We start from the raw sequence: 14,298 nt of genomic DNA on the forward strand, positions 1-14,298 counted from the left end.
ATTGACATATATGATGGAGATAAAGCAGTGGTCTTAACATTAACGAGAAGTGGTTTACGTCAAAAAATTGATGATAGAGTACCAGAGTCACAGCCAGAGGACGACTCTGTGATGTTCAGTTTACATCTCCTTTGCTGGGACTGCTCACCTGAGATGCCAGGCTGGTGTGTGCAGTACCAACACTGAACATAAGCAATTCATTTTAAAACAAAAAATCTTCTTGAGGTGATAAAAACACACGTTTGATCTGTGAGTAGAAATTTACCAAATAACCTTTTGCCAACTTCACCAATTCCTGACAAGGACTTACATTCACATCAGGCCGTAGTTTGATAAGAAAACGTTTCCTCTTGAAGCTCAGCTTTCGAACCTTAGCCCAGTTGAAGGCATTGATCTTGGTGTGACCCTACAGAAAACAAAAGCAGCAGAGTTTAAGCATTCCAGATCCGAATGGAGAAATCTAAACCACTAAAGAAAGCTTGTCATAAATTAATCATCTCTTCACTTCACTTGGAATTATGATATTTCTTATCATTCATCCTCTGATAATGCAAACCGTAAGCATCTGGTGTTGTGACTGAAGGCAGGTACTTGTGGTTAAACTCTTGCATATTTATAGGACTAGGTATACTGCCTTGATGTGAAAGTATCTGACCCAGTATCACTGCACAAGACAGGGTGGCCTAGCTTTTGCCCAGATGATGTTATCTTGTTCCACTAGGCAGACTCTGATTTTCAGTGGACTAAGTCACTTCCCAGAGATGCCTCCTTCCCTTTCTACCAGCTACAGAGAATGCAGGGAATCCAGACACCTAACGTGGTCATCTCACTTTGACGGAGTAGACTTCTTTCCTCTTTGTCTGTTTACAGGGCAAAATAAATACCCCTTTAATCATCACTTAACCTGGGGGAAAAAACCAGCAACTGAAAGTTTTGTATTGGAAGTGCAAAATACTGTATTTTGACCTTTTATAGGGAGCAACAGAAGTAAAAGGAACCTAAATAAATTACTTGTCTCTGAAGACTCACAAAATGCTTTTCCCACAAAACAGCAACCAAAAACCAGAAGCGAACAGGAAGCCTGAGAGAAATTTTCTTCAAAAAAGAAACTGCATCATTAGCCCCTACTCTCCAGAGGTCTCTTTCTTAATCAATGTATTGGAGGTATTATTTTAAAATATTCATTACAGTTGTTTATTCAGTAAAGACTTCAACACAAACATGCCTACAGCACAGCACAGAAGTTTCAGAGAGCTACTACAGGGTTGCCAAATGCAGAAACCCACGTTGATTTGGGCACCATCCCCAGACAAACGTAGAAGTAATGACAGTGTGATGATCTCTGCTAAGTCAACCTGCTGTCTAAGAAATCAGATAATTAATCTCCCTCAGAATATTCAGCAACACTGACACTGATTTCTAAATAAATGGCAGGCTTTCAAATAAGTCTGAGCACTGCCTATGCCATTTGTGAGCGAACCTTTATTTTCCTTGAGGTCATTCTAATGAGGCCTCATATTTCAATTTCCCTCAGATATATCCAAAATTAAAAGATGAACTCTTGCCCTGTGAAGTGCTTGAAGGAAGCCCTAAGCCTCCTGCAGGAGGCCAATTGCTGGGCAGGCTGCAGCAGGTCAGAGCCTGACTTCTTTTTCAGCATTCAGTCTTGGAGCTTGATCCAGCAAAATTTCCAAGTTTTTCCAAAAATTCCAAAACTCACTGTTTTGAAAGTCCAAAACACATTAGGACAAGAAGAGATGACTGAGTTTTACAGCTTTACAAATCAGGCCTTGGGCCTTCAACCAGCAGCTACATCTTCATGGAAGGATCCCAGCTGCCTGCTGGGACTCAGTGAGGTCCGTGCTGTTTTGTGTGGATGAATACTTTCAGCTGTAAGACAGTTTTAATTTATAAGGCTTTGCAATTCATTAATTCAGATGATGCAAATACTGTGGGGGAGCAGGAGAAGGGCCTGAACATACAGTTAATTTGAGTTACGTGCATTTCTAACAACATCCTGGTGTTCTCATGCTTCAAGCTATGCTACAAGTTTGGGGGTTTCACTAGTAAGCCAGTTAGTTGAGCAGGGGGTTTTGTTGTTTTGGGTTTTGTTATTTTGGGGTTTTTGTTTGTTTCTGGCTTTGTTTTTTTAGTTTACATAGAGCATTTGGCTCAGACGTATTTCTGGGTTTGTTGGTTGGTGTTGTTTTTCCTTATAAAAGGACTCAAAGTACTTTATAAGGTTGGAAACACTAGTATTTTAACGGAAGTTAAAATGAACAGTCTGTGACAATTGTAAAAATGGACGTTCTATAGAATAGTTTACTTACTGTTTTTAACATACAGTGAGGTAAGTTGCATTGTGGATTCTAGTAGACATAAGCTCATCTGAAGTGAAAGCAGTTTACAACAGCTGACTATCTGTACCTTCACAACTCTAAAAGCTCAATTTGTTATTTACCTAAGGGGAACTGCAGTACAAGAATTTGATAAATTTACTAGGGATGCTTTCTGAATATTTGCTAGGCTGACTGGGGTAGGAGAGGAAAGAAATGTAAGGAAAATACCTTGGATTGTTTAGGGAAAGAAATAAGATTTGCGGATTCAGCAAAGGTAGAATGGCCAAGGCTGGTCAAGAAAATTGTAAAAACTCCGACAAAGTACGGCTACGGAGAACTTAGATTCACTTCTTACATCCTCCTCCATGTACTCCAGTTGTCTTTTGTTTTATTTGTCCCTGCCTCACACCCATTTAGTACGCACCATGCCCGCAAGACCTACCTGCTCCTATATGTAGGAGGTGTCAGCGTGCCCAACTTGCAAACTGTGAGCTGTGGGTCAGTTTGCATCTTGAACAGCACATTGTGGCTGCAGATGGAGTTCTACCCTCTGCATGCAAACAAGGTAAGAGTCCCTGGAAGTGAAGGACCTAATGCAGCTATAAAAGGTTTAAGGTCATTGTTAGAAAAAACTTGGAAGTTCTTGAATGTTCCCAACCAACTTCTTTTAGACATGGCTGAGGTCCTGAATTCATATTGCTATAAGAAATCTCTCTGCTTTATAAAGTACAAAGTCATATCCTGAGCAGCTCTAACCTGAAACACCAGAATGCCTGTGTTGGCAACAGCCAGGTTGATTTTTGTCCCTTCCCTGTCCTTGGCTGGATGCAAGCGTATTCCATACATCTCCAGGCGACGGGCAATCTCCAAAAGCTGAAAGTCAGACTCTGCTGGTGTCTGTCCCCTTGAGAAAGAAAGCAGAGAAGACACACAAATTCTTCACACCTTTTAATAGAGATCAGCAGGTCCTCCAGAGAACAAAGAGACATTTCATCAAAGAGACTGAAACCTGTCAGAGGTCTAATATCCAGACGGTTTTTCTACGTCCTCAGATTTATATCAGCTAGAACAACAACTTTAACTTAGTCTAAACCAATACTAAAGAATCCACAGATTTTATAATCTATTAGAAATTTTGATTGCTCCAGTTCTGAGACACCTGATACAGCTAGATTTTGAACCATTAACTTTAAAAGAATTCACCACCTGTCTTTTTATTTTCCATTGGAAACAAAAAACCATATTCCTAAAAAAAAAGAATCATAAACAGAAGTGCACGAGGATGTTGTTCATTGTAAAAATGAATGCGATACCAAAATGAAGTAGAACAGAAGACAGACGAAGATTAACATAAATGTTGGGAACCCATAAGCACTAAATTAATCATGATGAAATTACGCAAAACTTTTGATTATTACTGCCACTCACACAGAATTCCCTGTCACTCATATCTAATTCAATGTAGGTCAAAAGTAAATTGTCCAAGTCTCAAAGTATTCTCAACAGCAAAAAAATACCTTTCTATGCCTTATTTGTAATTCTTTGAACCATCTTCTTACTATTAGACTTTTCTCCAGGCCTTAGGATAACCTACTTGCAGCATCATCTTGAATCCTTTTCGCCCCAAATCCCTAATTCTGCAAGCACTCTGTGCTTTTCCTAAAACTATCATTAAACCCCTTATCTTCACCCATCTCTAAGGACAGCATGGAAATGTGAAAAAGCACTATTCAATGTCCTTGAAATCAAAGACTGCTATCAGAAGTGCCTGACTGATCAGTCATCATTTGCAATCATACCTGCATGCACAAAATCATCAGTGAAGCATTTTGTATGAAATAGACTGTAAAATAATGGCATGCTTGAATGAATATCAAAATCAATTGTTCTTTAAACATCTTGTTATGATGACAGGAGAAAGGCAGGAATAACCTTCAGGAAATTCACCAAATGTTTTTTGAGAAGTAACCTTTGAGAAAGTCAGAGGTCCAAACCTCTTTTGTACTTATGGTCTAACAGCATATACTTACAGTTAGAACTACTCTAAAAGAAAAGAAGGCCCATAACAAGAATAAAAAAGTCTTACATGTGATTACGGTGAAATTCCATGATTTTGTCTTCTAGTGCTTCTTGCTGAGGTATATACTTGTTCTTCGCTAAGTGTTCGCGATCTATGGTTTCATCAAAATCCCCAATCTCAGCTATGGAGAATTTTAAGAAAAGTCTATTAAAACATTGTATTAAATCTGAATTATTTGGGCAATCCAAAAGCTGCAGACAGCTGGAAGAGGGCAGAGCTGCGTCATGGTTTTACAATTCAGATTCCCACTGTGTTATCTTACACACATTCCTCCCTTCTCGTCTGTGTTAGTTTCTGATATGTGAGAAGCAGCACAAAGATTCCTCCCATCCACCATAACGAAGTAAGTAGCTGTTGGATGTCAACTGAAGAAATGAAGCCATCACAGTCCTCCCTCGACTTGTATGTGCGGGATAAGGCGGGCGGGGAGGGATGTGAAAGGGAGGACAGCACTAATTCAGCAGAACTCATCCGTCTCTCAGGTGCTCAGGTGCCTTTCCCTGAAGCAGCCAAGCACAAGCACTTCCTCCCCAGGCCCATGCCCCACACTGCAATCTTCAGGGGAAAATCTGAAAAGAGATGGTTTTGTTTGCTTGTTTGAATGCAGGCATGTATTCCACCTCATGGGGTTATGAAACATTTGTCTTCCTCTAATTTTGCAGCAGTTTGAGACACATTCTGTCTCCCTCCTCCTCAAAGTCGCTCCCATCTGCTGCAGTTATTCAATACCGTGTGTGCAACAGTATGTCACACCCACCTTCCATTTTGCAGCCCATTCAGTCAGATTTCCTTTTTTTTGGGGGGGGAAGGGGCAAGCAATCTCTGTGTGGGTGCCAGATTACTATCTTGTTGCCTGCTATTCTTGGAATGCCTCTGAAAAATCTGGCTATTAACTTTTTCACTGAAGAGCATAGCAGCCTCTGCCTGCAAACCTGCTGGAATAATAGCAAAAATGCTACAACAAAGGCTGCTACCTTAATAACATCAGTGAAATTAAAATGCAGCGCCCTCAAATTAAATCCAGGCTGCACTCAGCACATCATTGCACAGTTTACCTAGGATGCCACAGACCCAAGCTCAGATCCCTGACTCATCATCTCATTCCATACAGGTAAATGATCCCTTAATCCAGTTCTGTCCAAAATAAGCTGTTTTAGAAAAAAAAAAAAAAAGAAAGGTTTCAGATGATGTTTAAAACACTGTGGGTGATTTCTGACAAAGTTTGCCTGGGATCAGATGTACCTGCAAATGCGGAGGGGGAGCAATAACCTTGCATAGGCAGGGAAGATGAGGACCAAAGCATCTACGAATGACAGGGCAGTCACCTTTCAACCCAAATTGCCTGCAGCTACACGATGCCTCTTTATACTTTGGAGGTCACGGAATCACAGAATTTCAGAGTTGGAAGGGACCTCTAACGATCATCTAGTCCAACTGCCCTGCTACAGCAGGATTGCCTGGAGCACATCCCTCAGGACTGCATCCAGGCGGGTCTTGAAAGTCTCCAGAGAAGGGGACTCCACAACCTCCCTGGGCAGCCTGTTCCAGGGCTCTGTCACCCTCACCGTAAAGACGTTTTTCCTCTTATTTGATCGGAACTTCCTATGTTCCAGCTTGTGCCCGTTACCCCTCATCCTGTTACTGGGAACCACTGAAAAGAGTCTGGCTCCATCCTCCTTAAAGCCACCCTTTAGATACTTGTAAACATTAATAAGGTCTCCCCTCAGCCGTCTCTTCCCTAGGCTAAAGAGTCCCAGCTCTTTCAGCCTTTCCTCATAAGGGAGATGCTCCAATCCCTCAGTCATCTTTGTTGCCCTGCGCTGGACTCTCTGCAGTAATTCCCTGTCTCTCTTGAACTGGGGAGCCCAGAACTGGACACAGCATTCCAGTTGTGGCCTCACCAGTGCAGAGTAGAAATGTCAGGTCAGAGGTGGAAATGAGTTGATAAATGAGACTGATTCCCACTCCCTCCCTCATCCATTCTGCTCTGAATCATTCCTTGAGACAGTAAAAATACTACAGAATTTTTAACAACTCTCTTTCATAAAATGTCCCTTTTGTCCCCCTCTCAGAAACAGCTCCCTCCAGTTTTACTCACCCAGGTGTCACAAATCTTTAGGGTCCATTTTTAACCCCAACTCAAATGAAAGACAAGTTTCTCTTCTTTAATGAAGCCATAAACCCACCTAGATTTGCAACACCTCAAATAACATGGGCCTTGATTCTTTAAAATGCAGTTCATACCCTGTATGTCCTTGTACATGGATGGAGCTCAGCCACCTTCTGTAGGGCTTTCTTCAGAGCCAGGAGCACAGAAGACTCTTATTTCACCTCTGTGTGACTTCTATAATGTTCTCTGCATTTGTCAATTGCAAATCCATTATCAAAGTCGTCCTCCTGGCCTTCAAGTTACTTCTGAATTTGTTCTCTCTGACCTCATGCTCAGCAGCTTTTTCTTCTCTCTAGCCCTCCTTTTCCACCTTAAATGCCTTTCTAGTAGCACTCCCTCTAGAATGAGAGGGAGTTATATTTTGAATGTTGTCAGCCTCCGATGTAACTCTTCTTTAAAATCTTCTCACGTGTTTTAGCCAAAGACTGATTTCCACTGATGCTCCCTTTTCTCTTCTCTTGCAAGTGCAATATACCAAACTGTATTCTGTCTGCATTAGCACTACTGATATGTCTAATGCTTTGTATTTCAGTTCTTTGCCTTTAATCAGTCCATCATCTTACTTCATCATTTGCAGTATCAAAGTATCCTCTTACTTCTAACACTTTCTACAATGCTTTTAAGGTATTTTTAAATAGAATGTTTCAAATATAAATTTCATTCTGTAATATACATGCTAATTTAACAGAAACCTATTTGCTGTCATATTACGATTTCATATAAATAACAGTCTATAACATTGACATAAGCTTGTATGCATAATATAAGGGCCTCCTGGAATCAGATATCCCCCATGGAAACTGCTCATAGGCACGGCATTGATAAGACATACAATACCTAACCTCCTGCTTTCTCAATCTTTCCACTTTGATATCATTACTCTTATCAGCCGTCTAGTTTTATTTTTGTTGCAGACAAATATGCAATATTTTTTTAGCTACCAAATAGTAAGCCGGAGAGAAAATAAATACAAAAGACAGCCATGTGGGTAGGATACAGCTATAGACTCTTATCAGAGATAATTTTCACAGAAAAATGTTCATGAGACACAAGATGGATAAATAAATGAGACAGTTGCAAAGTTCTAGCAGAGGTTTCTAGCAAATATTGTTGCACAAAAAAGGGAGAGGGGAAAAAAATCATAAACAGCAAAAAAAGGTCCAGCTTGCAGTCAGGAGATGGCGAGGAGAAGCAGCGCTGCAGGTGCACCATAAGGCACAACATCCCCCTGCCCAAAATGGCAGTTCAGATTCTGTGAATACTGTCTCACTTCTGCATGACGAATCTCTCACCTCTCTCCTTCTGACACGATGGAATAACTCCATCTTTCCGTACCAAAGTATCTTACCTTACTCTCCCCATAAAGGGAGTACTACTTGATACCTAAAACCCCAGTTCAGAATCACTCTGCACCTCAAGCTCACAGGTGAAGCGGACAAAGAGCCAAAAAGATTTCAAATGCGCCATGATCGTCTCCAGCAACTGAGGAAAACTATTGAATCCAACAGTATAAAGCATCTCAGCAGAATAAGAGCAATGGCAGTGATTTGCCATTTTTGCACCCTTTGAAATTAATGCTTCTTGCCAGCCTGTATTGGTGCGTCGGGGGGATGGCCAGATGTATAATGGAGGAATTTTGAATAAACACTGAATTACATTTGGGTTGCACTGTGGGGAGAAGGGAAAGCGACAGGGACAGCTTGTAAAGATGAAAGGACATCCTGTATTTTGTCCTCTTATGCTGTTGCTTTAGGAAAGCAAGCTAGCAGCTGCACTCTGAGCACTTCAGACACCAGAGCTGTAGACGGTTCATTGAAGAACTTTATAATAGGAGATGCGTAAGATATGAAACAGGATCTAAGTAAAATCATAAGAAAAATAATGCATATAAAGTATGAGAGCTCAAGAGACGATGATCATGAAGCACTACCTCAAATGAAGATAAACGTATGCATTAGGGTGTCCTCTCCCCAACACCTTTCTTTGGTGCACAGACATTTAGTAGGAAAACTCACCCGCTCAGAATGCAGTGTAACAAATGATACTCAGTTTCCCCCAAATGAGCAAGACTTTTTTTTCCTGAGATGAAAGGAAGTTAGAACTAGCTTAACTGAGCAAAGGACTACAGTTGGCATGCTGGTCGTCATAAAGGGAAAAATGAAAAGGCACAAAAAGCTCGCTAGCCAAGGATTTCTTTTAAGTCTGTGCTGCAAAAAATACTCAGTTTTAAAATGGTATAATTTCACAGAGGCTGATGTACAGCTTCTTATTGCTACTCAGTCACACTGGGTAATGATGACCATGGCAAATAGAAAACCATGCAACACCTGTCTTTCCAACAGCAATTGATGAGAAACTGCCCTAACGCTCAAACAGACTATGGCAAAGGATCATGAGATTTACCTATTCATCACTGAAGAGCTTCTGAACATCTTTGTTGACTGCAATTTCCATACAACAGCATTTCAGTGGAAATATGCAACACTGAATTGTACAACGACCATTCAAAACTATGGCCTATTGGGACCATTACATATGCCTCTCAGTGGTTTTACCTAACGTTATTCTCAAGATGAGTATGCACAAAGTCTTGAAAGGGAAAACATACGCTGCCTTTCAAGTGATCTGGAAGCTCAAAGAGGCTTTGATGTGATGAACAAAGTTAATATATGATTCTACTGAACAGTCTTATTACGCATACTTTGCAATTAAAAAAAAAAAAAAGGCAGCTTAAAATCTGTTGTTGTTTTTTCTTTCCCTATCAGTTTCCTCTTAGGACTGTGATTTAGTCTGGCATTCTAAGCATGTTTATTTACTACATTCTCTAGACAGCATACAGATCTCCAGGAATTTGAATGCTCTGCTGACATGACACAAAGTATAGTAAAACAGGAATTCAACCTGTTTGCCACTGCCTGCAAAGTTTGCTTTTTAAATGCTCCTAGGCAGACTATCAAATGCAGCGCTTTAAAAATGCAAATAGGGTGTCCAGGAGCTCTTCTTTATTTGAAAGAGTAAATTATCTGTATTTGAATGCCATTTTACAGAAATACAATAAATTGTCCCCATGGCTTAAACCTGCCCCTACAGCAGCTACTAACAGGTAACCCAGCAAAGCATGTCCAACCAATCATCCTGTTTATCCTCCCGGAAAGAAGAAAAAAGGGAACTTACACTGTACTATGTGTGAGATTAAGAGGGCAGTGCTGGTATCATTACAGGTTAGCCTTCCCTGTGCCAGGTCCTGCTTCACTTGCAATGCAAATAGGTACCTGCAAAACAAAAGTGAACAGAGTTACACAAAGCATGAGGGAAAGAGGGGAAAGTATTTCAGCGTCAACTCTGTTTTTGACTACATGTTCCTTTCACGTTTTGAAATTTACAGAAGTGAGATGAATTTCCTAAATTTAGAGGCCAAATAAAACATAACAGATACTGTATGACAGCCACTAGCCACGATACATGGTGGCTGCCTTGCAGAACCAAGATATCTCTGTTTTTCTCTCTCCCTCCCTCCCTTGGAACCAGAGCAACGAGATCTGGAAGCGATATGACAGTGGAAGCAAATGTGACAGCTATTAAGTGCTCAGCAACCGCACAGCAAGCAGCACTAGATAATGGAGCTGCTTGCAACTATGAAGAAATGCCAGATAAACCAGTGATTTAAAGTTATCAGTTAGTTCTTGTAGAACACAAGGGGAACTCTAAACTTCCACCTTGGCACTCACCTGGAAATGAGGAGCAAGATCTCGATTGCACACCTCTAGCTAGCTCTGATGCTTTTGTGGCCCCACTACCCGCACCGCTCGTGCACCAGCCATTTTTAACATATTCATTTCCAAACCATCTCAGCCATGTAGGGCGACTCTACATAGACAGTTTAAGTGCAGAGACATCGCAGATCCACAACATTATTTCAACATTTAAATTTCTTGTATCTTCACCAGGAATTGATATTGCTTAGTTCTACTCAGCATCAATTTCCTCCCTAGAAAAAGTATGACCTAGCAGTATGACCTAGCATTTCTCCTACGGGAATGAAATCTGAACTGGTTATACACCTTAAACAGCCTTCCAAACACTGCAGCTCCTCTGGAGAACTCATACTAGGATCTCAATAGTTTTTAATAAGGCTAGATTTTAATGGGTTCAGTGAAAAGCTCTCATTCAAACAGCGAGTTTCTGAATGAGATGGAGGTAAATTAAATGAAAAGGGCAAGCTGATTTGAGGAGTAGGGAAAAATACACAGATCTAAATAATGTCCTTTTGAAACCTGCAGACATCTGCTTACCCATACAAATTTCCCCTAGTAGAAAAATGTAGCACAAAAGTGTTGTATTCTCTGCTTCTGCAAGTGATGAAGCTGTTCCCTGTGGATATGCTTTCACATCCTACACACCGCTGTGTACATATATTCAAGTTCCCTAGTACACACATTTAAAATCTAACCAAAAAAGTCATTAGGATTCAGAGACACATCTTGAGGCACAGAAAGAGATCACCAAAAATCAATTTACAGCTCACATACTAAGCAACCGATATGCAGAATATCTATTTAGAAACAGAAATGTTTCATTAGTAACATCACGTTGTGAGTTTTCATTCATCCCTTCTTTGTTTTTACTCAGTCTTTCAAGTAAATATTCCTTCTTCTTACCCCAGCAAGAGATATAAATAATTTCTTTTTTTCCATTCCATTGCTCTACTACCAAAATAAAACAAGACAGATAAACACAGAACATCAGAAAGGTAGACTTGTTCTTTATAATGCAGGTCATAAGGACACAAGAGCTCTTTATAAAAGAGGACTTCATCTTGTGGGAAGATTGAAAATAAAAACTAATAGTGAAAATATTGAATCAGAACAGAAAAATGTCATGAAAAAATAATAATACTGTAGATCAGAAAAAGTGTTGAAAAGTTTCAGTGAAGAAATAATGCAACAAAACAATGTTTCTGACCATAAAGGAAGGAACTGCTAATGAGGAAGAACCTTACTAAGTCCATCATATATATATCTACTCGCAGAGAAATATGACTCTTTATGCCAAAGCGGTGTGAAATTCAGAGCTTAAATGAAGTTTTTGAAATGCAGTGAAAATAAGCACACCTTTGATGTACTCTTTCTGCATATGTGTGTATCTTTCTCCACCTTTCCCTTACTTTCATTTTATTCCCTTTCCTTTCCGTTTCTCCATCTCTGAAGTCACACTTACACCTGTGGCAAAACTTTGTCCTTTGCACTGGCTATATGAACAGGGTCCCATAGGTACTGTAACTTGGCGATTCATGCAAAACAACTCTCTCCTAAACGTGGGTGCAGAGTCGCACATGTCCCTCAGCAGAGGAGCAACCCAGGGCTCCAACACATGCCTTGGTCAGGTCCCTTCCAACCCCACTGCCAAAGGGGGTTGGAGAACTCTGTTGCCAAACTGCCTTCTCTTGGGGTGAGCAAAACTCTCCCAGGGCCCCAAATCCAAGGGACTCCTGCCCTTTGCAGAACCTCTCAGCACAGACTGCCACAGAATCTTAGGGCCTATTTTTTAGGTGCGTTCAAGGCTGGGGCAAATAACATCAAGCTAATACTAAGAGGCAGCCATCGATCCTCACCCAGTCATCTCAAATTCCACGTTCTCTCCTCTGTCTACCAGAGATTTAATAAAAAAAAAAAAAAAAAGAAAAAGTCACGCAGCTACTAACCTTGTCAGTTCCTCCTGCAGCTGAGCGTGGTCAGGTGGGAAGAATTTTACCACAAATTTTACAACAACGTGCTTCGGTCCTAGGGGAAATGTCAAAGGAAGTTAGTGAACATCAGTAACATGCTGGCCAAATTTTATTATGCAGAGTGATGTACAAGGGATGATTCATGGAACCTGCAGTGCATACATGCATGCTAACCTCCCATCCTCTCTCAGCAGTTGGGTTATTTAGAGATTGCACAACAAAATTTGCACGCAATAAAAGAGAACAGTAACTTGGAGGGATACTTTGCCAAAGCCAAGTCTGTTTTTAGTAATTACACCAGTTGATCCAATAAAATATATTATGTGTGTCTATTTTCCTTGCTTCAGAACAGGAGGGAGCTAAAATACACTCTATTTTTCAAGTCCACTAGCAAATTACTATTTCTCTTTTAACAGCAGTACATTTGTTCTGACTCTTACAAGTACGACCAGTGACAAAAGGAGCAATGCATCTCTTTCTTGTGAGAGGGAGAGGTGCCAGAGCATACACTCAGACTAATACGACCAGAGAGGCACCTAGGAAAACTTAATCTCAATGGCAAATCTCAACAAATTAAGAACTTTGCTGATATTTGACTAGAGAAACAAAACCACCAAAACCTTTCCTGTTCGCTTCTACTCTTTCCAGAGCTGATGGTTATTTACAAATTCCTTTCCGCTCCCGCCACCCACCATAACTTTCCCTGATGCCCCTAACTCAACTGTTTCCTACGCTTGGTCTCAAACAGTTCCAAGTTCTGCAGCAATGTCCCAGAGCTCCTTCCCAGCAATAATGTCTTCCTGTTCATTTTCTTTTATCCTGATTACTTTTACCTTTCAGCAATGTGTTCTTCCTGTAATCCTTCTTTTACTGCATGCTTTTTTTTTTTCTACAAAAACATTTCTTCCATTGCCATCATCACCTCTTCTAGTGACTGACTAAATCTCTCTCTCCTACTGGGTCAGCCCCTTCATATGTTCATGTGATGTAATTTCACAGCATGCATAGTACATCTTTTAAGGACAGACCAGAAACAAAAAATAACCCAAACAAAATTCCACAAAGAAAGTTGAGAAGATAAAGATCGCAATTGAAAGAGTCCTCATTTATTCAAGTACTCTCAGACTGACAAAAGAAATGACAGCAAGGAAGTACTTACTTCTAATCTGTTTCATAACAGGCTTCAAAAGATCAAGCCACACCTGAAAACAAAAGAAGGTGGTGTTATCTCTGAACTGCTTGCAAAGGAGCATTTCTCATTGCACTACTCAGATTATCAGTTACTTCAGTTTTCCCAGTGTGGTCATCATGCTCTCCCTAATTATATGAAGTGGGTTCTCTCCCCAAAACTCTGGAAGATGCTCAGGAAACAACGCTGTTAATGGGCTGTCACCATGGCACAGCTTTTGAAGCAGTACGGGTTCAGAGAGCTGGGAAACAGCGAGGAACCGCCCCCCTCAGTTGTCTCAGACACCAACAGTCACAGCACGTTTGGTCAGGAACCATTCATTTTGTGGAAAAAACAACTGAAATACGGAGTTTGGAAAAAGACAGTCCTATGCTGTCATTGTGGTCCTCACCCGAAGTAATCTCCAGAAAGGCAAGTGAAAGAGGCTGGTGCTTGCCTTTGAGCTGGGAAGGCTGGGCAAATGGAAAAATGAGAAGAAGACAACCTCCTGGTTTTGGGGACCCAACAGGAGCCCCGCTGTCAGGCCTGTGGAGCTCCCTTGTTTGGCCCCATGGAGATAAAGGAGTCTCATCCCACCACCACTACCACCTGGGGGAGGAATGTCCTCGCAGGTCAAGGGCATGAGGCAGACATGGCGCAATGCATGGGCAAGCGGAAGCTCACTTTACAGCTGTGCAACATTTTCTCTTTTCTGTAGACCTGGGAAGTTCAGGCTTAGGCTTTCTTAACGGGACAGTGCAACTTCTGCACGTAGTTTACTGTTATCTCGTTTTTAACAACCCATTTTTCAGGACA

The 14,298-nt window shown here is 40.9% G+C and overlaps 1 protein-coding gene across 9 annotated transcripts in view; it reads right to left on the reverse strand.

The window, feature by feature from the left end:
• FARP1 (FERM, ARH/RhoGEF and pleckstrin domain protein 1) overlaps positions 1-14,298 on the reverse strand; it is a 219,642-nt gene that overhangs the window by 52,961 nt on the left and 152,383 nt on the right. For all 9 annotated transcript variants that reach the window (XM_074562571.1, XM_074562551.1, XM_074562604.1 and 6 more), the window contains exons 4-9: positions 13,474-13,516; positions 12,291-12,369; positions 9,764-9,861; positions 4,426-4,540; positions 3,096-3,243; positions 311-406 (exon numbers count right to left, since the gene is read on the reverse strand). In XM_074562571.1, coding sequence (XP_074418672.1) covers positions 311-406; positions 3,096-3,243; positions 4,426-4,540; positions 9,764-9,861; positions 12,291-12,369; positions 13,474-13,516 — 579 coding nt within the window. The remainder of the gene's footprint in view (positions 1-310; positions 407-3,095; positions 3,244-4,425; positions 4,541-9,763; positions 9,862-12,290; positions 12,370-13,473; positions 13,517-14,298) is intronic.

The sequence above is a fragment of the Larus michahellis genome, chromosome 1 (genome assembly GCF_964199755.1).
Source record: "Larus michahellis chromosome 1, bLarMic1.1, whole genome shotgun sequence".
Classification (NCBI taxonomy): domain Eukaryota; kingdom Metazoa; phylum Chordata; class Aves; order Charadriiformes; family Laridae; genus Larus; species Larus michahellis.